Source organism: Echinops telfairi, unplaced genomic scaffold (genome assembly GCF_000313985.2).
Source record: "Echinops telfairi isolate 266 unplaced genomic scaffold, ASM31398v2 ScPeMD7_7469;HRSCAF=8507_1, whole genome shotgun sequence".
NCBI classification, from domain to species: domain Eukaryota; kingdom Metazoa; phylum Chordata; class Mammalia; order Afrosoricida; family Tenrecidae; genus Echinops; species Echinops telfairi.
The window spans coordinates 107,311,806-107,334,319 of record NW_022111373.1 but is presented as its reverse complement, the minus strand read 5'-3'; the positions used below and the strand labels follow the sequence as shown (position 1 = coordinate 107,334,319).

The window sequence follows — 22,514 nt, the reverse complement described above, 5'->3', positions numbered from 1 at the left end:
GCCCTCATCATGGCAGTGGTTTTTACTTAATGTCCGTAACTATATCAAAGGCACACACAGGCCCACTATATTTAAGTATACAGTGAACCCTCGTTTATCACGGTTAATCAGTTCTAGACCCTACCGTGATAAATGAAATTCCGCGAAGTAGGATTCCTTATTTGTAAATCAAATATTTTCGTACTTAGAGCATAGAAGACATGAAAAAACACCCTTTAGTCACCATTACACTCGTATTACCCAATTTATTAAACGAAAAAGGGAAAATACAGTAAAACATTTTGGACGTTACAATTATCATTTATTATATTATTTATTGCATCTAGTTTACAGTATTACATATTTCACATACAGTATTATTATACATAGTTCTTACAAATACTGTAATCAATAGCCTATGAAATGACTTAAGGGATGTACTCTATAGGTGGGTCGCCGTCTTTTTCCTCTGAAGGAGCAGGTGTAGACAGTGGGCGCTGTTACGCAAAAACCGCGATAGAGTGAAGCCGCGGAAGTCGAAGCGCGAATTGGCGAGGGTTCACTGTATATCAATATTTATGCTTCCTTTTTTTTAATAGTTTTATTAGGGGTTCATACAACTCTTATCTCAATCCATACATACATCAATTGTGTAAAGCACATTTGTACATTCATTGCCCTCATCATTCTCAAAACATTTGCCCTCTACTTAAGCCCCTGACATCAGGTCCCGGCTCTCCTCTCCCTCATGAACCTTGATAATTTATAAATTATTGTTTTGACATATCTTGCCCTGTCTGACTTCTCTGTTCTCCAGACTCATTTAAATACCATTTTGGCGAAGTGTCTGTCTTAAAATGTTGGGATTACTGTACAATCCAGAAGACACCCACCAGTAGAGAGCTTGAGTTTTTGTCATGTTTTTTTAAGGGTTTGTCAGTTATGTGACCATGAGCATGTTGGCTTCTTTTTCTCTACAGTTTGTTTAAATCTGTAAAATATGCTAAGTAGCTTTGAGAGTTTACATGAGTATTTTGAATTTTAAGGGTCTTTGGGTGCTGTTAAAATCCTCTGGAGAATGCGGTTTGGTTAATTTAGCAAGCAGGGCTCTGTGTAGTCACAGGCTGCCTTGTGTGGCTTGTGGCTCCAGTGCTGGTTGGTTTTGCTTTCAGGGCCTTGGGTGCTAGAGGATGCCACAGTGCTGTGCTGCTTTGGTCCTGTACTGGAGAAAGGTGATACTTTCTACTCTGGTAAAAAGTTAGAGTCTCGGAAATCCAAGGGCATGTCTACCCTGACCTATCAGGTAGTTTTGATTTTTTTGTGGTTGTGCATTTTCTGCAATGGTACCTAAGTGGATGAAACAGCAGGAGAGGTTTCTCAGACATTCGTCTTTTCCCCTAGTTCTTCTGTCAGAGAATTGGTGGCATGGTGTGTTAAGCATTGGATTGCAAGTCTCAAAGTTTGCAGGTGAAGCCCATTAGCCAGTGTTTACAGTCTGCGTGCTCTGAGGAGCAATACTACCCTGTTCTGTAGGTTTGCTGTGAGTTGGGATTGACTTGATGGTTTTGGGTTCTGTCAGAGAGGGTTTTCTCAGGGTGTAGGTGGCTACACAGGGTCATGCAGCCACAAGTGTACAGTTTGAGCACTGGGACTTGCCTTAAGGCAGAGCTGAAAGGAACGGAAAAGCAGGGGCTCATTCAGCCTGGCCCCAGCTGAGAATTTTCTTTCCTACACTGGAGGACCCTGGGTTAAAACCTACTGCTTAACAAGCTCTCCAGGTGATTCTTATGTTAAAATAGAGATTCTGTGTCAGTATGTCGGGCAAAAGACAAATTGTCAGCAGGAGGTCAACCTGGACTGAACTGATTTGAAGCCCTGGAAAAAAGGCCAGGGTTTTCCTCTCCCCACTGTGCTTGCTTTTATGAACTTTTCAGAGTCCTTATGAAAGTCCTTTCTGTATTCTATGCACGCTTTTTAGTTTTAATTTATGAGGGCTAGTGAGTGGGATATGCTTTCTTGGTTTTCATCAGAAGTGACCCAATCTGTAAAATACGGGTAATGAGTTGTCGCAGTGGTTATTATCCTTAGCTGCTTAGTATAGGCTGTATCTCCTGATGGTTAAGTCAGTCTTTGTAAAGTGAGATCTAGGGCTTGCTACCTATGAATTCCCTAAACCAATCGCTGAGGAGTCAACTCCTGACTCTTGTTAGCAGTGCTCCATAGGGTTTTTTTCCCCCCAGTGGCTGAGGTTTGGGAAGTAGATTATCAGACTGTGCTGGTGAGTGGATGAGAACCTCCAAACTTTGGGTCATCACCCTGTTGTTAGGTTCCATCAAGTCGGTTCTGACCCATAACAACCCTATGCACAAGCGAACGAAACACTGCATGGTCCTGCACCATCCTTGCAGTCTTTTCCTATGCCCGAGCCCATTGTTGGCAGCCACAGTGTCAATCCATCTCCTTGAGGGCCTTTGTCTTTTTTGCTGCTTCTCCACTTTAATAAGCATGATGTCCTTCTCCAAGGACTAATTTCTTCCGATAGTATGACCAAAGTATGTAAGATGAAGTCTTGCCCTCCTTGCCTCTAAGGAGCACCATGGCCTTACTTCTTCCAAGACAAATTTGTTAATGCTTTTAGTAGTCCATGGTAATTTCAATATTCTTTTCCAGCACCACAATTCAAATGCATCATTCTTCTTTGGTCTTCCTTATTCATTGTCCAACTTCCATTGTGAGACATTGTGAGACAATGGAGAATGCTATGGCTTGGGTCAGACAAATCTTAGTCCTCAAAGTAACATCTTTTCTTTTCAGTACTCAAGTCTGGTGCAGATTTACCTGGAGCCCTGTTATTCAAGGGTGTGATTCAAGGATCAGTTTGGAATGCAGGCTCTCAGGCATAGCCTATCCCAGCCCTACCGAATCAGAATCTAATTTTACAAGATCCTCAAAGGATTCCTAGGGCAGCATTGCTCTAGTGTAGGATTCCACTATGAAGCCAGTATTGAGACTCACTGCCTTACCATATTTTGTGAAAGACAGTGCTGTGTGCCTAAATGAAGAGTGTGTGAGTGGAAGCTGTCATTAGATTTAAGCTGAGCTAGGTCTCACTGTTCTGGGTCCCTCGTATGTTACCTTCATTAGAACCACAGGTTCACCCTTGGCTTCAATGACAAATGGTCTTTAAAGCCAAATACATCCCAGCCAGGTCTTTGAACTGGTCAATTCCAGTTTGATCCCCTATTGAGAATATTCATCTTATTAAAATGTAGACTTTGACTCTTATCTAGATTCCAGCTCTGCTGTGTGACATGGAATTACACCACGTAGATTCATTCCTTTGTTCTGAATACACAACTGCCTGATCTGAGCCACTTTTATCCCTCTCCCTCCTAAAATCACAGATCAGGGTGTACCTGTGTTTTTCTCCACTGGCTGCACCACCACCATTGTGTTCAATCATTGCATCCCCCAGTTTTGAGGACAAAACATCCAAGTACATGTTTACACATTTTGTACGTAGGACTTTTCTATCAGTTGGCATTTCTGAAGAGTACAGATATTTACAAGTGCTATTGCTTTTTGCTTCTTTCTGAGCATTGCTGTCGGGGTGAAGACTCAAGGTATTCATATAAATATTTTCCTTAGAGACTCACTTATAAACGTGTATTGTGCACTTCTTTTAGAAAAGGAATTCACACATTTATTCCTACTTGTGGACCTGCTTTTAAGGATGCACAGTGTTGAGTACTGTGAGGTGAGCGTACTGTGACAAAATCATCTTCAAGTAGTTTAGTCAAGGTATGGCCATGCATTGTAACTGTCAGGACCAGTACAGAACTCTGTCAGGAGTAAGTAGTAAAGGTTTCTGTGAAGAGATGGCATTCGAGTTGGGAGTTGTACAACCATAGGTAGAGTAACTCAGCACTTAGAAAGGAGGAAAAGGGTTAATAAAGGCAAGAAGCTATTAGAAAGTCTAGGTTTTTATAAGTTATCAAGGGTTCATGAGGGAGGGATGGAGGGAGGGTGGGGGAGGGGGAAGTGAGCTGACACCAAGGGCTCAAGTAGGAAAAAAATGTTTTGAAAATGATGATGGAAACATGTACTAAAGTGCTTGACATGGGTTGTGATAAGAGCTGAAAGAGCTCCCAATAAAACGATTAAGGAAAAAAAGAAAGCCTAGGTTTTGATGTAACGTTTTGGGTGTTTTTTTGTTTTTTTTTTATAATGTAAAATTTGTGAAGGAAAATACTGGTACATAACATTTTGTGCTCGGAAGAAGGAATAGACTGCCCACTTCAGGGGGATTAGCCACTGGAAATCTTAGCAACATAACGTGAAGGGGCCTTGAAATCATGGCAGGGAGATACAGAGCTTGATTTACTAAGCTCATCGAAGATTTAGCTCAGCTTAAATCTAATGGTGGCTTACACTCATGTTAAGCCACAAATATATCTGAATAAGGGCAACAGATTACCCTTAGCACGGTAAGCATGGGCTCACTTGTGCTTTATTTACTTACTCTGTAGTGAGCAATTTCACATGGGTTTCACCACAGCTTTGATTAATAAGTAAGCACAAGCACTTACTGTGGTTACCGAGTAGTCCATCCCTGTCGGGGATTGTCAATTTGAAAAAGTGTTGATTCTGTAGGAAAGTACCTGTGGGGCTGGGAGGGAGACATGCCACCGTACCTAGAAGCAGACTTGCATGTGGGGAAAATTGACTTAATTAGTAAGGACAAGTAAGCCTGTACTTAACCTTGCTTATTGGGTAATCCGAGACTATATTTGAGTAGTAGATTTTACAGTTCTGGAAGAGCCATTTTAAAAGGCTGCAGAGTAGTTTGCTAGTCCTCAACTAGCTATGATGTTACTGCACTCTTGCTGAGAATTCTGCCAGGAAATAATCTTGAAAAATAAAAGATGACAAACTTTAATTATGTTCCTAGCACTGAGCATACTTTTTCTTTTTTCCTTTGCTAAATGTTACAAGGTTTCAATTGGTGTAGATACATGTTAAGACTTATTTTCTTTACAGGTGTTAGTAAAATGGCCTTTCGTCATTTAATTGAGTTCACATATACAGCAAAGTTAATGATCCAAGGAGAAGAAGAAGCCAATGATGTCTGGAAAGCAGCAGAGTTTCTACAAATGCTAGAAGCCATCAAAGCCCTGGAAGTCAGGTGATTCCTTACTCTTTTAGTGAAATGCAACTACCTTCAGTCATTTTCGCCATGCCATGAAGAGCTGACATTTTGGAACAAAGAATATTGAAGAATCTATAAAATCCTTCTGGGTATTGTTTATTCTTTCATTTGTAGTTGCTTTCTTTTTCTTCTGTAAAAACTTTATGTGTGAAGCCAGATTGACTAGAGTAGTGGTTCTCAACCTTCCTAATTCTGTGACCCTTTCATGAAGTTCCTCATGTTGTGGTGACCCCCAACCATAAAATTATTTTCATTGCTACTTCATGTAATTTTGCTACTGTTATGAATCGGGTGACCCCTGTGAATGGGTCATTCGATCCCCAAAGGAGTAGCAACCCACAGGTTGAGAAATGCTGGACTAGAGAAACAAATCTAGTGACACGCATGTGTAAGAAAGAACTTTCTATCAAAAAGTAATTGTATATAAGAACATCCCAGCCCACTCCCGAGTCCATGAGTCCAATACTAATCTCTCTTCAGACTCAGGCACTCACACAATGATGCAGAATGCAGGAAGATCACAGGCTAGTGGATGCAAAGTCAGTCATGTGGATCTATTAGTGTCAGTCATGTGGATCTATTAGTGGTGGCTCTGGCAGCATTCAGGGTCAGCCACCAGGAAGGTGAAGGGTGTGTGGAGAGGAGCTTCCCAGAACACTCCTTATGAGAAAACCTCACCCACAAGGAGGCACCATCAGACTGTGACCTGATTGAAATCACCAGCAACTCCTTGGAAGAAGGGCAGGGCTTTCTATTCCCATAAACATTTACAGTCTCAGAAACGTACAGGGCAAGTTCTAGCCTATCCTGTAGGGTTGCTGTGAGTTGGCATGGACTTGGTGGCAGTGAGCAAATCCCTGGTACACAGGTGTTCAGTAAACTTATGAATGGATACATCCATCCATGAATGCTAATTAAGACTAAATAGTGCTCTCCTGTAGAGAAATAATGGTTTGCCATGGAAATATGCCTGATAGAAATGTCCCATCTGCATATGGAGGTGATTCTACTACTACTACTACTCATTGCCGTTGAGTCGATGCCAACTCATAGCTACCCTGTTGGACTGGGTAGAACTGCCTTTGAGTTTCTGAGACTGTAACTCTTTATGGGAATAGAAAGCCCTACCTTTTCTTCTTATGAGTAGCTGGTGGGTTTGAACCGATGATGAAGGGAAATATTTTGTGGATAAATCCTTATAAGTGTTGTGATTAAATTTTGAATGAGAATCTTTTGGGAAAAAATGGGTTATCTCTTTGCTGCTCATGATAAGGAGTGGGTATTTAAGGGGAAAAATCTCCAAAAAACAAACTCACTGCCATGGAGTCAGTGCTGACTCATAGTGACCCCTGTGTGTTTCCGAGAGTGTAACTGTTTACCGGAGTAGAAAGCCCAGTCTTTCTCCTGAGGAGCTGCACACCAGGCGTATTGTAGCTCAATGCGTAACCACTATACCCCCGAGCTCCTGTCTTAAGGAAAAAGTTGCTGAATAGTAGGACATTCACTGAATAGTAGGTCATTCTGTAAGCTGGCTTAAGTTGGGTTTGGGAGACATTTTGAGTTTATGTGTATATCATCCTTGTGAAATAAAAATAAGAATGGCTGAGTATCCTTATTTGCCCAGGCAGGCTGATTTAGAGCCTTTTGCAGGTTCTAAACAGTGATTGCAACCATCAGTGTTTGCAACCAACAGTGTAAATATAGTAACATGTTGAATTGCTTCCTGAGCCAAGTAGGCATACAATGTACTTTGAAGAGTTCCTTTAAGGGCTACAATATTACATATTGGCTGCTTATGATACTATGATACTCTAATAATACAAATTAACATTTACTTTTTTTACCCCCACATACACTTTTATTTGATCCTTGTGTCTCCCAGATCAAGGAACCCTGGTGTCATAGTGGCTTATGGGTTGGGCTGCTAACCTTGAGGTCAGCAGTTTGAAACCACCAGCCACTGGGTGTGTGTGGGGTACACTGGTAGTTCTACCTTGTCTACTAGTCGCGATAAGTCAGAATTAATTAACTTAGTGAGTGAGTGACCTCTCAGATCTTTCTTCATAGTTTGCTAAATAGGAATTCAAGACAGAGGTCATGGTGACTCTTTGTGGGGAACCCAAAATGGCATTCTTAATCGATTATCAAAAGATACGCGGTGATCACAGGGGTTTTATTGGGAAGTTGTTTTCAGAAAATGGAAAGCTGCTTTGGTGGCAAAGGCCAGGAAAGTTGCACCAAGGCGTTTCTTGTTTGGTTTTTTTTCATTACAGCAGTGCATTTATTGGTTCTTTGAGGGCAGCAAGGGTGTCCTACAAGAATTTCTTTTGAGAAACCTTATATGTTCTACAGCCATAATCTTTTAGTCCCTCCAGACTTCTTCTTATTCCCACACTTCAAAGACTTTCAAAGGAGCAGGAACTGAATCTCTTGAAGATGCCAAGACTGCCATCTAGTTGTTAGGTGCCGTTGAGTCAGTTCGGACTCACAATGACCCTGTTCCTGGTTTTGAGCCCATTGTTGTAGCCACTGTGCCAGTTCAGCTCTGAGCATCCTCTTTTTCTCTGCCCTTCTGTTTTACCAAACATTACGTGAAGTCTTTTTCCAGGGACTGGTCTCTCTTGACAACATGTCCAAAGTACATGAGAAGAAGTTTTCCCATCCTTGCTTCTAAGAAACATTGTGACTATAATTTGACCAAGACAAAATTTGTCCAAGACAAAATATTTTCGATATTCGTTGCCATCATCAAAATCCAAATACATTGATTCTTCTTTGATCTTCTTTATTTAGAGCTCAACTTTCCCATGCATATGAGGCAATTAAAAATACCATGGTTTGGGTCAGGTGCACTTCAAAGTAACATCCTTTTCAGCACTGTAAAGAGGGTCTTGTACAGCAGATTTACCTAGTGCAATCCGCCCTTTGATCTCTTGACTGCTTTCATGAGTATTGACAGTGGATCCAAGTAAGACAAAATGCTTGACAAACTTCGATCTTTTTTCCATCATGATGTTTATTGGTCCAGTTGTGAGGATTTTGGTCTTTACATTGAGTTGTAATCCATACTAAAGGCTGCAATCTTTGGTCTTCATCAAGTGCCTCAAATCCTCCTCACTTTGCAAGCAAGGTGGTGTCATCTGCATAGTGAAAGCTGTTAAAAAGCCTTCCCCAATCATGGTGCCACACTCTTTTTAATAACAGCTTTATTAGCACATAATGCACATGTCATACAATTCAATAGTTCAACTGTTCAATCGTATCAAGGAGAATTGTGCGATCATTACCATATCAATTTTAGACCAACCTGGTCTAAACCTGATTTAACCCTGGTTAAATCGCCTTTAAAATTAGTTGTGCAGTGTCAGTTCTAGTGTTCCCTCCTACTTCCCTCCATTTTTTATTCCTGAAATCCCCTTTGCCTCCCAACCCCTGCATCTCCAGTTATTATCACTATGCATCCACTGCTGTGCATCACAAACTGGGACAACCAACAGAAACAATAAAAACGAAAATCGAAATAAGGTGGCAAGGATAAAATAATAATAATATATGAAGACCAAAATACCAGTAATGAGTAGTCAAGAAAAGGCCCCCATCAACATTCAAAAAGCCAGGGAAGAAATTTCTGTCATGGAACAAGTAAGAGATACTTGCACCCAGAATCAATTCAGGTCTGGTGTATAGGGAGGTCATCTGGCCAAGTATTGAGTTTGAGTCAGCATATTCAAGATGGCAGTGGTTTCTGCCTGATCATAAGGCTGTTTAAGACTCTTGCCTATGGCTACAGTGGTTCTGCCAGTGGCTCAGTCTGACTATATGCTCTGCACATGGCTTTGGGGCTCCCACTGTCCTTTGTAGCCTTCTACATATTGAGTGTTTGCCACACTTTTTCATATAATCCAGATTCTCTGATGGTTTTTTCAACATTCAGATTGAGTAAGGATGCTGAAGATACAGCTCTGTCACAAACCTTTTCTGATTTTGAACCATGGGATCAGTATTTCCTTGTTCTGGTCCCACAACTGCCTCCTGATCCATGTGTAGCTTCTGTATGAGCACATTAATGTGTTCTGGGATTCTCATTCTTTTTATGGTTATCCATAGTTTATTATGGTCCCCAGTGCCTTTTTAGTCAATAAAACACAAGCACACATCTTTCTGTATTTTTATTTTGAGCCAAGGTTCCTCTGACATCAGCAGTGATATCCTTGTCCCAAGTCCTTCTGAATCTGGCCGATTGTACTGTTGTCACCATTTTTGAATGATCTGCAGTAAAGTTTTACTTGCGTGTAATATCACTGATACGGTTCCATAGTCTGCTATTCTTTGGAATGGGTACAAATAGGGATCTCTTCCATTCAGTTGACCAGGTAGCTGTCTTCCAAATGTTCTTGGCATAGAATGAGTGGATGCTTTCCGTGCCTCATCAGCTTGTTGAGACATTTCAATTTCCCATCAATTTGTGGAGCTTTGTTTCTGGTTGATGCCTTCAGAACAGCTTGGATTTCCCTTAGGTCCATTGGTTCATGTGTTATGTTCAAGAGTGAAGTAATTGAATGTTAATTCACTCCTTTTGGTGTTTTTTCCATCCTGACATAGTGTTGAAGGAAGAGCCCCAGAGGTGGAAACATCACCTTCATGCGTGTATTTATGTAGATGGCTGTGTCAAAACAGCTTCACATTTTGACATTTTTGTTTGGTAAAGATGTGTCTGACTTATTTCAGTGTTTTCATCTGTGTTGTGACACATTTAGGACCTCATTTTACTCTGGTGGGATAATATCCCATGATGTGTATATATCAGATTTGTTTATCATTCATCTTTGTATGGAAATTTGTTGTTTCCATTTCTTTGGCTGTTGTGAAAAGTGCACCTGTAAACATTGGTGTATAGGTTCTAGTAACAGTTTTTGGTTTGAAGTAATATTTTGTCCTGTATTTGTATAGCTACTTCAATGTGTGTTTAAGAATGGCTACATACTCATTTTTTTTGTTTATCTACTCCTAGTGTCATTTCTCTTTTTTCATCTTTCTATTTTCAGCTTATTTGTGTTTTGAATCCAAGAGTCTTTGGCCTGGTTTTGGTGGAAAACCACTATACACTATAGTGTGAGCCGTGTAGACAGTATGTTTTTACTTTTAATGGCTGATGTGAAATTTTTGTTTAGGTAGTCCAATATGTGGGATTCCACAGGGGCAGTTTATACTGACTAAATTTATTTTTCCTTCTGTGTATTAGCATCTATTTCATTATGTGACAATGTTTTTACTGCAAGCAAACTTTTTTAAAAATTTATTTTATTGGGGGCCCGTACAATTCTTATCACAGTCCATCCATCCATTGTGTCAAGCACATTTGTACATTTGTTGCCATCATCATTCTCAATAAATTTGCTTTCTCCTTGAGCCCTTAATATCAGCGCCTCATTTTTGCCTCTCCCTCTCCGGTCCCCTCGCAAGCAAACCTTTTAAAGAATAAAATGTGTCAATTCTGGTTTTCAAATTAGTTTGTATTTTTGTTACCATGTCGTCCCTATAGAATAAGTTTTTCTTTTCTTTTTTTTAAGAATAAGATATTTTTGAGGCAGAGGCTGTGTGCTTTTAATTTTTAGCTGACATTTAAAAGGTTTTCAAAAGTTCCCATGTAAAAATGTACATTGGACCATCCATCTGCTTGATTTCTCCAGTTTCCTTTACTTCTAAATCTCTTCCCTTGCCATTCAATTCTGATTCCAAACTTCCCTACACAATGCTTGATTAACAGGATCTTTTTCTATTGTAATACACTTTCAAACCACGAAAAACATTTTCTCAAGTTCTATAGTACACTTTATTATCTTCTCCATGTTGTAACTGGCAAGGCAATGAGTTTGTTGTTGCTTTTCTCTTGTGGTTTACCCGTCAATGACACTGAGTCCATTTGTCAAGTTGTATGACCATATTAGCTCTCATTTTCCAAGCAGTTCCACTACTGTTAACATACCTACACAGCTCTTCGCAAACACTCACTCACTCCCTTCCTGGTAACCATTAGTTAATTAATTTTGTGTGCGTTCCAGCCCCACAAACTGAAAGGTCCTTAGGAGCGGCATGTGCAATTGTAGAAGAAAAACACAACAGACAACAGGGACAATATGCTCATTTTTCTTGAAGTCAGGGTCAAGAGAGAGCAAATGTATTTTCCACCAGGTTTATACAATCATTGGACTTGCAAGCCTGAGCAGCTATTGACTAGAAGCACATACGTAATAGGGTGGGCTGGTACTAGAGTTAAATTGGCTGCTTAACCTTGGATGTTCCTGAGCTCCCTCCAGGTGAACGCTCTATGATTAGTATCAGAAGGGAGTTGGCTGCACTTTGGGCTGGATGGACAATAGAAGCTGATGACTCTTAAGGACACCTCCACACACATAGCAGCCAGCTGCAAGCAGGAGACATTTTTATGGTAGCACCTTTATGGGGGGCTAGAGTAAGGATGATTTGTAGTCTGTATAAAGGGAATCATTTCTATCTCGTAACTGAGAACCTCCCCCCATCAGGGTCAGCCTTCCAAACCCTGTGATTATGAATGTAAAGACTGTAGCTGCTAATTTCATCTAGTCCTTCTTCCACACTTTTGGTTTCTAGATAGTTGCTTTTTTCATTAACTTGGTGCCTTTCAGTGTTTGTCCTCCTGTGTCTAGCATAGTTTGCTCAGCATGATGTTTTTAGAGTTCATTATTGTGACAAGCATCAGACTTCATTCCTCTTTATGGCTGAGTAATATTACTTTGTGTGCTCTTTAATTATGGACATAGCTCATTCTATTGTGCTTTATTGTGAATCACTAACTTCGTATCTGTCATATTTTGGTAATTCTCAAAGTGTTTCAAAGGTTTTTATAGTGCTGTTGCACTCTTAATAGACTATAGCATAATGTAAACATCCCCTGGAAAGCCCTCCCCTTTCCCCTGCCAACTTGTGTGGTTCACTTAATTTTGTTATTAGTGTTATAAAATACAGCTTGTAGGCTGACTTTGCCAGCTCCTTTAGTAAGCATTCTAATGAGTCTGGGGGCTCCTGTGTGTCACGGCCAAGAGGTTAGCTGCTACCAAGAGGTTGGCATTTTGAACCAATCAGCTGCTCTGCTTTGCAGGAGAAAGAGCTGGAGCTCTTCTCCCTTAAAGATTACAGCCTCGGAAGCCCCGTCTGCTGTGTGTTGTGGGGGCTCTGTGAGTCAGAAACGACCCAGCAGCACACAACAGTGGGTAGATGGCAGCATGAGGCTATACAACGATTTTAAAGAAGTTTTAGGAGGTAAATCTTATGGACAGTAAGTTGTGCATTTTTAAAGTGTTCAATTTGGTAAGTTTTAGTACACCTGTATAAATAGACTGGTATAGCCATCACCATGATGAAGATAATGAACAGATCCACCACTCCCCTGAGTTTCCTTAAGCCCTGTTGTAATCTTTTCTCTCTCATCTCCTGGCAGCTACTGACCTTGAGTCTCTGTAAAATACATTTTCTGGAAATTTACATAGTTGTTAATCATATGTTATGTACATGTCTAATTTTTACCATCACTAGTCATAATCACTTTGGAATTCAGCTATCTTGCTAAATGTAGCAAATAAAATATCCTTTATTTGCTGGGTAGTATTCTCTGGTATAGAGGTGCAGGGGCTTCAGAAAGTTTCTGTGGGGAGCTGGAAACACAGGGAATCCAGGACAGATAAACCCCTCAGGTTTATGAGAGTAGTTATACCAGGAGGGTAAGGGGGAACTGATCACAATGATCTACATATAACCTCTTCCCTGGGGGATGGACAACAGAAAAGTCGGTGAAGGGAGACACTGGACAGTGTAAGACGTGGAAAAATAATACTGTAATAATTTATAAATAATCAAGGGTTCCTGAGGGAGGGGGAAATGAGGAGCTGATACTAAGGGCTTAAGTAGAAAGAAAATGTTTTGAGAATGATGATGGCAATAAATGTACAACTGTGATTGACACAATGGATGTAGGTATGGGTTGTGATAAGAATTATACGAGCCTCCAATAAAATGATTTATGTAAAAAATGTATTGAAAATGATGAGGGCAGCAGTTATACAGTTATGCTTGATCTAATGGAACTATGGATTGTAATAATATCTGTAAGAGCGCCTAATAAAGTGTTGGGTTTTTTTTTAATTTTTAAAAAGTTTCTGTGGGAAAGAATGGAATTAAGAGATGAATTTTTTCACAGACTTTTTGAAGCCTCATGACAGATGTTTATCTGATCACCTTTTGCTAGACATTTAGGTTGTTTCTGGGTTGTTGGGGGTTTTTTTTTGGCTATTACAAATACAGTGACTATACATATGTGGAAGTTTTCGTGTGGACCTATGTATGTTTTAGTTTCTTTCAGTAAATGGCTAGGAAGGTGGTAGATGTGTATTTAATTTTTTTACGAGAAACTTCCAAAGTAGCCTTGGTAATGCTTGCGTAATCACTCTGTCGTTTTAGCCATGCTAGTAGGATTGCTGTGAGTTAGAATTGATTTAATGACAGTGACTTTGGTTGCCTTTGGTATAATGGGTATATAAGGAGCCCTAGTGGCATTGATTGTTAGGCAGCTAACCTCGCTGTTGGCCTAATAAACAAGCCAGCTGCTCCCCAGGAGAAAGATGAGGTTGTGTGCTCCCATAAGCTTTACTCTTGGAAACTCTCTAATATGAATTGTATTCCACTGGTTCATAGGCAGTGTGGGTAGATTATGATGTTAATTTGCTATTTGTTCCCTGGTGACAATTATGCTGACTATTTTTTCAGGGTGGAGTGTATGTGTTTTCTCTCATCTGTTAAGTTTTTTTTTGAAGTGTCTTCTCAAATCTTATTTCCAAATTCATAAATTAGCTTACCACAGTTTCATGGATGCTAGAAGACGTAAGACCCTTGAGTTGGAGAGAAAAGACTGTGATACTTTTATAACCTAGCAAGCAGAATGTTCTTCATGTTCATGTCACTTTTACTTGCTCTTCGTTCCACTAGGTTACACAGAGTGACCCACCTGTGTGCTGTGCTCACAGTGGGCTTGTCTTAACAGTTGAACAATCTTGAGCTTTGGAAACACATCTTTTATATTGAATGGCAAACAAAACCTGCCTGAACTTTCCCCATTGGAGACATTTTTATTAAAACCAACCCAGTGTCCTCAAAGTGATTCCAACTTTCAGCAACTCTGTAGGGCAGAGTAGAACTAACTGCCCCATCAGGTTTCTAAGACTGTAAGCTTTTGCCATTTCTGCCACTTTTTTCTTTTAAAGGACAAAGGGGTTTATTTAGTTAGTTGGTTATTTTAAATCATTTTATTGGGGACTCTTACTGCTCTTATAACATTCCATACATCAATTGTATCAAGCATATTTGTACATATTTGCCATCATTTTAAAAAAATCATTTTATTGGGGGCTCGTACAACTCTTTATCACAATCCATATGTGTCAAGCACATTTGTATCCATCATTATTTTCTAAAAATTTACTTTCTATTTGAGCCCTTAGTATCAGCTCTTCTTTTTTCCCTACCCCCGCCCTTCGTGACCCCTTGATAAATTATAAATTATTGTTTTCATATCTTACACTGACTGCTGTCTCACTTAACCCACATTTCTGTGGTTTAACCCCTGTGGGGGTGGTTATGTGTTGATCATTGCATTTTCCCCTTCCTCCCATTTCCCCTTTACCTTTCCCCCTACCCTCCTGGTATCGCTACTCCCATTTCTGTTCCTGAGGGGTTTATCTAACCTGGATTCCATGTGCCCCGAACTCTTATCTGTACCAGTGTACATGCTCTGGGCTAGCCAGAAGTGAAAGGCAGGACTGGGGTCATGATAGTGGGAGTGAGGAAGCCTCAAAGAACAGAGGAATATCATGTGTTTCATCAGTGCTATGCTGTGCGCTGGTTGACTCATCCCTTCCTTGTGACCCTTCTGTGAGGGGATGACCTATTGTCTACACATGTGTTTTGGGTCTCTGCTCCAACCCGCCTCATTCTCAACAATGTTTTTTTGTTTGTTTGGGGTCTTTTGATGCCTGTTAACTGATTCCGTGGACTCCCCATGATTACACAGGTTGGTGTGCTTCCTCTATGGCCTAGACTCAACCAACTGAACAAATACTCTTAAGCCATCAGGATCTGTAGAAAGCCAATTAGTTTTCTCCTTTAGTTTATATATTGATTTTTCCACTATTAACAACTTGAGGCATTGAGATGTGTAGTAAGATGTGTTAACGATTGCATAGACTGCATTGGCCTACGGGGAGGAGGACTAGAATGGCTATCATCTGCAAGAACCTTGGCCATTGCTTTTAGACTGACCTGAATGCCTTCCAGAGAGAGCAAAGGTGATTTCATTGGTCACATTGGGAAACACATTTTGTTCTACCTTTTCTAATTGGACAACTTTTGTAGGGAAACTTCAGGATGTGCTTAAATATATCACTTAATCTTCTAGACAGCCTCTCTAATCTGCCTCAGAGTCTCAGTGCTGCTCCTCTGTTGGATTTCGTGGCCTCCTTGCCTCAACCTCTGAGCTTGACCTGGCTTCTCTATTCTGTCCCTCATTGTGTTGTAGCTTCTGGTGCAACACAATACGTTCCCCTGGTGGCTTTTCTTCTGATGGTCCTGGACTTCTGTGCTTCTGAGATAGCTTTTATACAAAGAAGAATGGCTTTGATAGGTGTGGTTTTTGTCTTTAAACAGACTATACCCCCAAGAAAACAGAATGGTGGGTTGGGTCATACCTCCAGTAAAGAGGAGACTATCTCATTTTAATCGTGGCCATTAACATAACAGAGAACTCCTTCCAAAATGGGATTATAGCTACAAGCACAGAGGCCAGACTTTAAAATGCATCATATAAGGGACTGTGGTTACAAAGGCCATATTCATTGATCCCATATTAGACATTCTGGCATGAGAATGTTATTAATGGGGGTTGCCAAATTGGGACCTACCTTCGTTGGGAACACAGGTTGCCTTTACGATCTCCTTTCCCAGTTCAGTTTGAATGGCTGTGTCCAGTCCTTGTTTTTGGAGGAACTGTCTGAGGGCGGTCACTTTGATCTGTCCTGTTGGTTACTAGTACCTGAATACCCAGCTGAGTGGCATTTGTTTGCCCCATGGACTGAGTCTCAGCAGTGGAAAAGGCAAAGGGACAAACATCTTGTATTTTGTATGGGAAGTATGGGGCTTGGCTATCACCTGCTGTTTCCAAAGCTCTTTGATAAAGTTAAGGGAATGATCAAATCAACGCCACAGCCATCTGGTGGAGGATTGAAGTCTAGCAGTGTCCCACTTTCCTTGTGTGAGCCACAGCACATGTACCTGGAATGCAGTGTGCTTGACCAAATAATCATAGTAACATTATTACTGTGATCAAAGACCATGTTAGTGGAAGAAAAGAACCCAGGTTGCTGAACCAGAAAGTTTTTTTGCATCTGCTAAATCCCTTTTGACCAAATTGTTAGCTGGATAATGTACAAACTAGGGAGGTTACAGTTGCTGTTAAGGGAAAGAAAAGTGTCATGTTTTAGAATGGCTAGGGTAGTGTAACAGATTTTTCAGTTTGGTTTTTGGCACCTCTTACCCATTCTATCTTGAACATTATTACCCAAGGAGCAGCTGAGAGTTCGTTTCCGGAATGGCCAAATTCAAGGACCAATCTGTTTCTGTATAAACAGGAAGTAAGAGAAGAATCACATCTTTTTGTAGCAATATTTGAGGAGGTCTTGGTATAGTGGTTAAACTTTGGGGTGCAAATTGAAAAGGTGACAATTCAGACTCACCAGCCACTCTGCCAAAGAATAGTAAGACTGTCTGCTCTCATAAAGATTTATAGTCTCAAAAACCCTATATAGATAGGATAGGATCCCTGTGAGCTGAGATCAACTTGATGGGATGGATCACTCATGCTGGATTAGAACCCTGCCTCTTCAAGTGTGACTTTGGTTAATTGATAACATCTTCATAGACTCTATTTTCAAATGTTTTAAGGTACTGACACATTTATTAAGTCTTCAACAGGAAAAGACAAGACACCTCATCCACTTGAGGGAGAACATTAGCATGAGGTTGTAAAGGCATCCAAGGATTTACGGAGAATCTGAGACTTTAGGAGGACAAAGGAAACTCATAGAAGCATGATTGCCAGCAGATTGGTACATCACAGTTGTAGGCAGAACTGTAGAGATGAGAAGGGACCACGAGTACATTTTGCTAGACAGAAGAGCTTAAAAGATTGATTCAGGGCCTTCTGATCAAGGCACTCAAGGCATAACTAATAAGGCATGACTATGTGACTCCAGTACTGGGAGCTCAACCAAGGACACCTTGAGGGGTGAAGGTAATCATTTTACAAAGCACTTTGCCTTAAGGCAACACTGTTGACATTTAATGATCAGAAAGAATTCAATTGAGGTTTAATCACAAGTGATTCTACAAATGGATTTTGGGCTTTCTTCATTGTTAACCTTCTGCAAACTTAAAAAAAAAACAACCAAAAAACTCATTGCCATCAAGTGTCGACCCCTAATGACCGTAGGGTACAACTGCCTCTGTGAGTTCCCAAGACTGTAACTGTTTACGGGAATAGAATGGAAAACTGGGTCATTTTCCATGAAAAGAACTTTCAAACTGCTGTCCCTGCAGATCCCAGCCCAATGTGAACGCTACACCATTTGGTGCTCAGAATTTGAGCTATAAAACACAAGGTCACATTCACAGGTACACAGTTAAGACATGAACATACCTTTTTTGGGAGGCAGTTTAATTTGTAGCAAAGCTGTTGTAGTAGTCTCCAATAACAGTACATGTATATGGTTGTTGTTAGTTGCAACTGTAGCAGCCTTACGTGCAGCAGAACAAAAACAATGCCCAGCCCTGTGCTTTCCTGGTAGGCATGTCTATGTCATTTGAGGGTCTTCCTCTCTACCAGCGGGATGTACTAATCTCTCCTGTTAAGATATCCAAAGTACGTGACACAAGTCTTGCCTTCCTCACTTTCAAGGAGCATTTTGGTTGAACTTCTAACATATATTTGCTTGTTCACAGTATAACACTCTCCCATGTACATGAGGCAATTAAAAAGGCCACAGCTTGGGTCAGGTATACCTTAGTTTTCAAAGTGACTTCTTTGCTTTTCTAAAGAGATCTTTGGCAGCAGACATGCCTGATATGTTTGATTTTCTTGATTGCTGCCGCCTTGGGAATTGATTGTGGATACAAGTAAAATGAAATCTTTAACAACTTTGGTTTTTGTAGTTTTTCATGATATTGGTCCAGTTGTGAGGATTCTTTTGGTGGCTGGGGGTAAGGAAAGCCTTTGCTTTATTCTCATTTTGTGAGCAGCCAAAAGGATACAGGGCTACATAAGAGGGGCATAGAGTAAAGCAGTCACTGCTTTTGACATGATCCTGTATGTCACAAGAATCCAGGTCCATTTCTCTTTTACTTTTTCTCCTTTTACAGCCACTCAGGCCAGTGTTGATCTGATGGATGAGGTATCTGAAGGGTTTTGTTTTTTTGTTTTCCCTGAAGGGCTTTTAAAGCTGTGACCCTTCTTTCTCTCTAATTTTAGCTTTATTACTTTTAAATATATATTTTTTCCTTTTTGTTTGTAAATATAATACAAAGAAAAACTTGTTCCATGTAGTTGCACGGCCCACCTCATCAAATCAAATCAGTAACAGGGTCCCATTAACTCCCTTGTATTTGTGATACTTTTCCGTCTTTCTGTAGTTTCCTCTCTCTGCCCCCTTCTCGCCCCATCCAAGGTATAGGCCTTAAAATCTTATCCTTTGGTATAAAACCCATTTTTCATTTTCATTTTCCTTTATAATAATGTCATAAAATATTTATGAGATTGACTGATTTTGCTAAGCATGATATTCTCTTAATTGTGTCCATCTTAAGGTGTTTTAACAGACCTGCCATTGTTTTTTTAAGGATGTATAATATTCCATTGTATGAATATACAGTTTGTTTATTCATTCTTGTATACCCAAGAGTTTTTTTATTGTTTCCATCTTTTTGCTACTATAGAAATTGGTACAATAACTATAGGTATGTGTGTATCTGTGTTTTGTCCATTTCTTTTTTTAAAATCATTTTATTGGGACTTGTACAATTCTTATCACAATCCATGCATAAATCCATTGTGTCAAGCACATTTGTACATTTGTTGCCATCATCATTCTCAATACATTTGCTTTCTACTTGAGCCCTTAATATCACCTCCTCATTTCCTCTCCTCCCTCCCCCTTCCCTTCCCTTCCCTCATGAACCCTTGATAATTTATACATTATTATTATTTTGTTATATCTTAACGCTATCTTTTTTTTTATTTTTTAAACATTTTATTAGGGGCTCATACAACTGTTATCCCAATCCATACACACATCAATTGTGTAAAGCGTATTTGTACATCATTTCTCAAAACATTTTCTCTCCATTTAAACCCCCGACATTAGGTCCTCATTTTTCCTCTCCCTCCCCGCTCCTCCCTCCATCTTAACGCTATCTTGACGTCTCCCTTCACCTACTTTTCTGTTGTCCATCCCCCAGGGAGGTTATATGTAGATCCTTGTAATCGGTTCCTCCTTTCTACCCCACCTTCCCTCCACCCTCCCGGTATCGCCACTCAGCACTAGTCCTGAAGGGGTCATCTGTCTTAGATTCTCTGTGTTGCCAGTTCCTATCTGTACCAATGTACATCCTCTGGTCTAGCCAGATTTGTAGGGTAGAATTGGGATCACGATAGTGGGGGGGGGGAGCATTTAAGAAGTAGAGGAAAGTTGTATGTTTCATCGTTGCTACCCTGCAACCTAACTGGCTCGTCACCTCCCCATGACCCTTCAGTAAGGGGGTGTCCAGTTGCCTACACATGGGCTTTGGGTCTCCACTCTGCACTCACCCTTATTTAAAATGATAAGATTTTTTTTGTTATTTGATGCCTGATACCTGATCCCTTCGACACCTTGTGGGTCACACAGGCTGGTGTGCTTCTTCCATGTGGGCTTTGTTGTTTGTGAGCTAGATAGCTGCTTGTTTACCTGCAAGCCTTCAAGACCCCAGATGCTATATCTTTTGATAGCTGAGCACCATTAGCTTTCTTCACATTTGCGTATGCATACATTTGTCTTTAGCGATCATGTCAGGAAGGTGGTGTGCATCATGGAATGCCAATTTAATAGAACAAGTGTTCTTGCATTGAGGGGGTACTTGAGTGGAGGTCCAATGTCCATCTGCTTCCTTAATACTAAACCTATAAATATATGCATGGAGATCTATTTCCCCATCATCCTATATAAATATGTCTACATATGTACATGCCTGTATTTAGACCTCTATTGTGGGGTTAAAGGGAAGAGGGAACCCCACAAAACATCACAGATTCGGTAGGTGCAATTGTACAGCGATAATAAGTAGAGATTATAATAAAGTCATAGAGAGCATGAGAGCTAAAGGATGGAGTCAACTAATGGAGTCAAACGCAATTCATGGTAGCATTGCTCACCTCACCCCTGCTTGATGGTCCTCGTGGAGGGGGCTTAGCCGTCAGAGAAGCCACTGCCTCGTCCTCCTTAGCCACCTTCCCCAGCCACCCTCCTCTCGAGAACCAGGGAGCCTTATTATTTATTGCTAACCACACATCATATCACTTTTGGGGGATCTGATTACAGAGTCGTACATCACAGAAAGGGGCAATACATTTCATTCTTGAACAAGTTTGATCATTCTGGTGTCTCATACAATAAAGCAGACAATTACTATTCTGGGAGGCATGCAAGTCCCCTGATAACAGACAATAACCTAAGTCACAGGGAGGGATAGTGACAAAGGCAATACAATCAATAGGAGGGGATGACCTAGGGGTGTGCCCACATTTGTTATGGGATAAACAGTGGTGTCTGCTTGATCTAGACAGCTGATAATGGCTACCTAACCTTGGTCATCCTTGGGCAGGTTTGCCCTCTCTGGTATATCCTGCAAATAAACAGACCACCACTCTCCTTATCAGAAGGGAGTGGGTCTTATTTAGGGTGAGTCAGACTAATAGTCTAGCCACTATAGATGGCTGATGTTAAGGAGAATAACCTCTGACCTACTTTCGCTGATCACCTATTGTACAGTCATTCTTAAGCAGCTAAGTTTGGTACATATTTTGGGGAGACAACTTAAGAGAAATCCCTCTGTTCCTCACACTCTATAAATACTCTTGTCTCCTAGTTCTTTCCTCTATTTCCTTCTACTTTCCTATTGTCCCACTATCATACTCAGCCTTCATTTTGGTTTCAGTAATTTCTCTCGGTTGCATTGCCCTTCTCAGGCCTCTCCCACCCTCCTTGCCACTAATTTTGGATCACTTGTTGCTCCCTTGTCCCTGGGTTGGTCAATACCACCTCCTTACCCCCGCCTCCCCCTCTCCCATGTCCCCCTGGAACCATAGATCCCGTTGTTTTCTCCTCCAGACTGTTCATCCAGCCTTTCTTAACTAGATAGATCTGCAGAAATAATAATACGCACCTAAAAAACAAGGCATAGCAAGACAAAGTGACAAGAGAACACAACGATGACAACAAAAAAGAACCGATGACCCATAAAATAATAAATTAATTTTTTTTAAAAGAAAAAAAGTTTTTTAATTTAAAAAAGAAAAACCTGTAAATAGGATCAAGGTCTGATTTTTGGCCTCTAGGCGTGTCCTCCAGTCAAGTCCGTTGGGGTGCCATGCTCTGGCCCCTGAGTCTATCCTTTGCACTCCCTTGGGAGCTCCCCCGCTCTGCTCCTCCCATTGCTCTGCCTCACACGCCTTTAGTGTTTTGCCTTGGTGTTGCAGGGTCAGTGTGGGCCAATCCCGACACTGAGTCTCCAGTGTTGTCCCCCGTAGGGCCATGGGGTCAGCGAAGGGCATAGTGCCTCATAGTGGGATCAGCCAAATGGTCTACTCTGCATTGGCTGTTCGGAGCGGGTATGTCGTCCTCCAGGCCTGGTGGGCCAGGATGTGCTCCTCTCTCTCTTCCTCCCCATTCATTTGCACCCGTGTGCTCTGATTATACATGCCCCTCTCCCCTAGCCCCAACTTCAGTGCTGTCCTCTAAAGTAAATTCTTCTGGGGGGAGGAGCAGTTGTCTACATAGCTGGTTTGGGGGCCAAGCCCTCAGGCCCCTCCACTGGCTCCCCTCTCCATGCATTTGCATTCCGGAACAATGGATTTCAGTCTGGTCCCTCTTTCCCTGTGGAGAGACAAACAATACACTCCCCTTGGGTGGGTCAGTGCCCTAATCTCCCCCCCCCC

The 22,514-nt window shown here is 41.0% G+C and overlaps 1 protein-coding gene across 3 annotated transcripts in view; it reads left to right on the top strand.

Moving 5' to 3' along the window:
• Window positions 1-22,514, top strand: part of ZNF131 (zinc finger protein 131) — a 52,628-nt gene that overhangs the window by 5,955 nt on the left and 24,159 nt on the right. For all 3 annotated transcript variants that reach the window (XM_030888986.2, XM_045285339.1, XM_045285338.1), the window contains one exon: window positions 5,020-5,164. In XM_030888986.2, coding sequence (XP_030744846.1) covers window positions 5,020-5,164 — 145 coding nt within the window. The remainder of the gene's footprint in view (window positions 1-5,019; window positions 5,165-22,514) is intronic.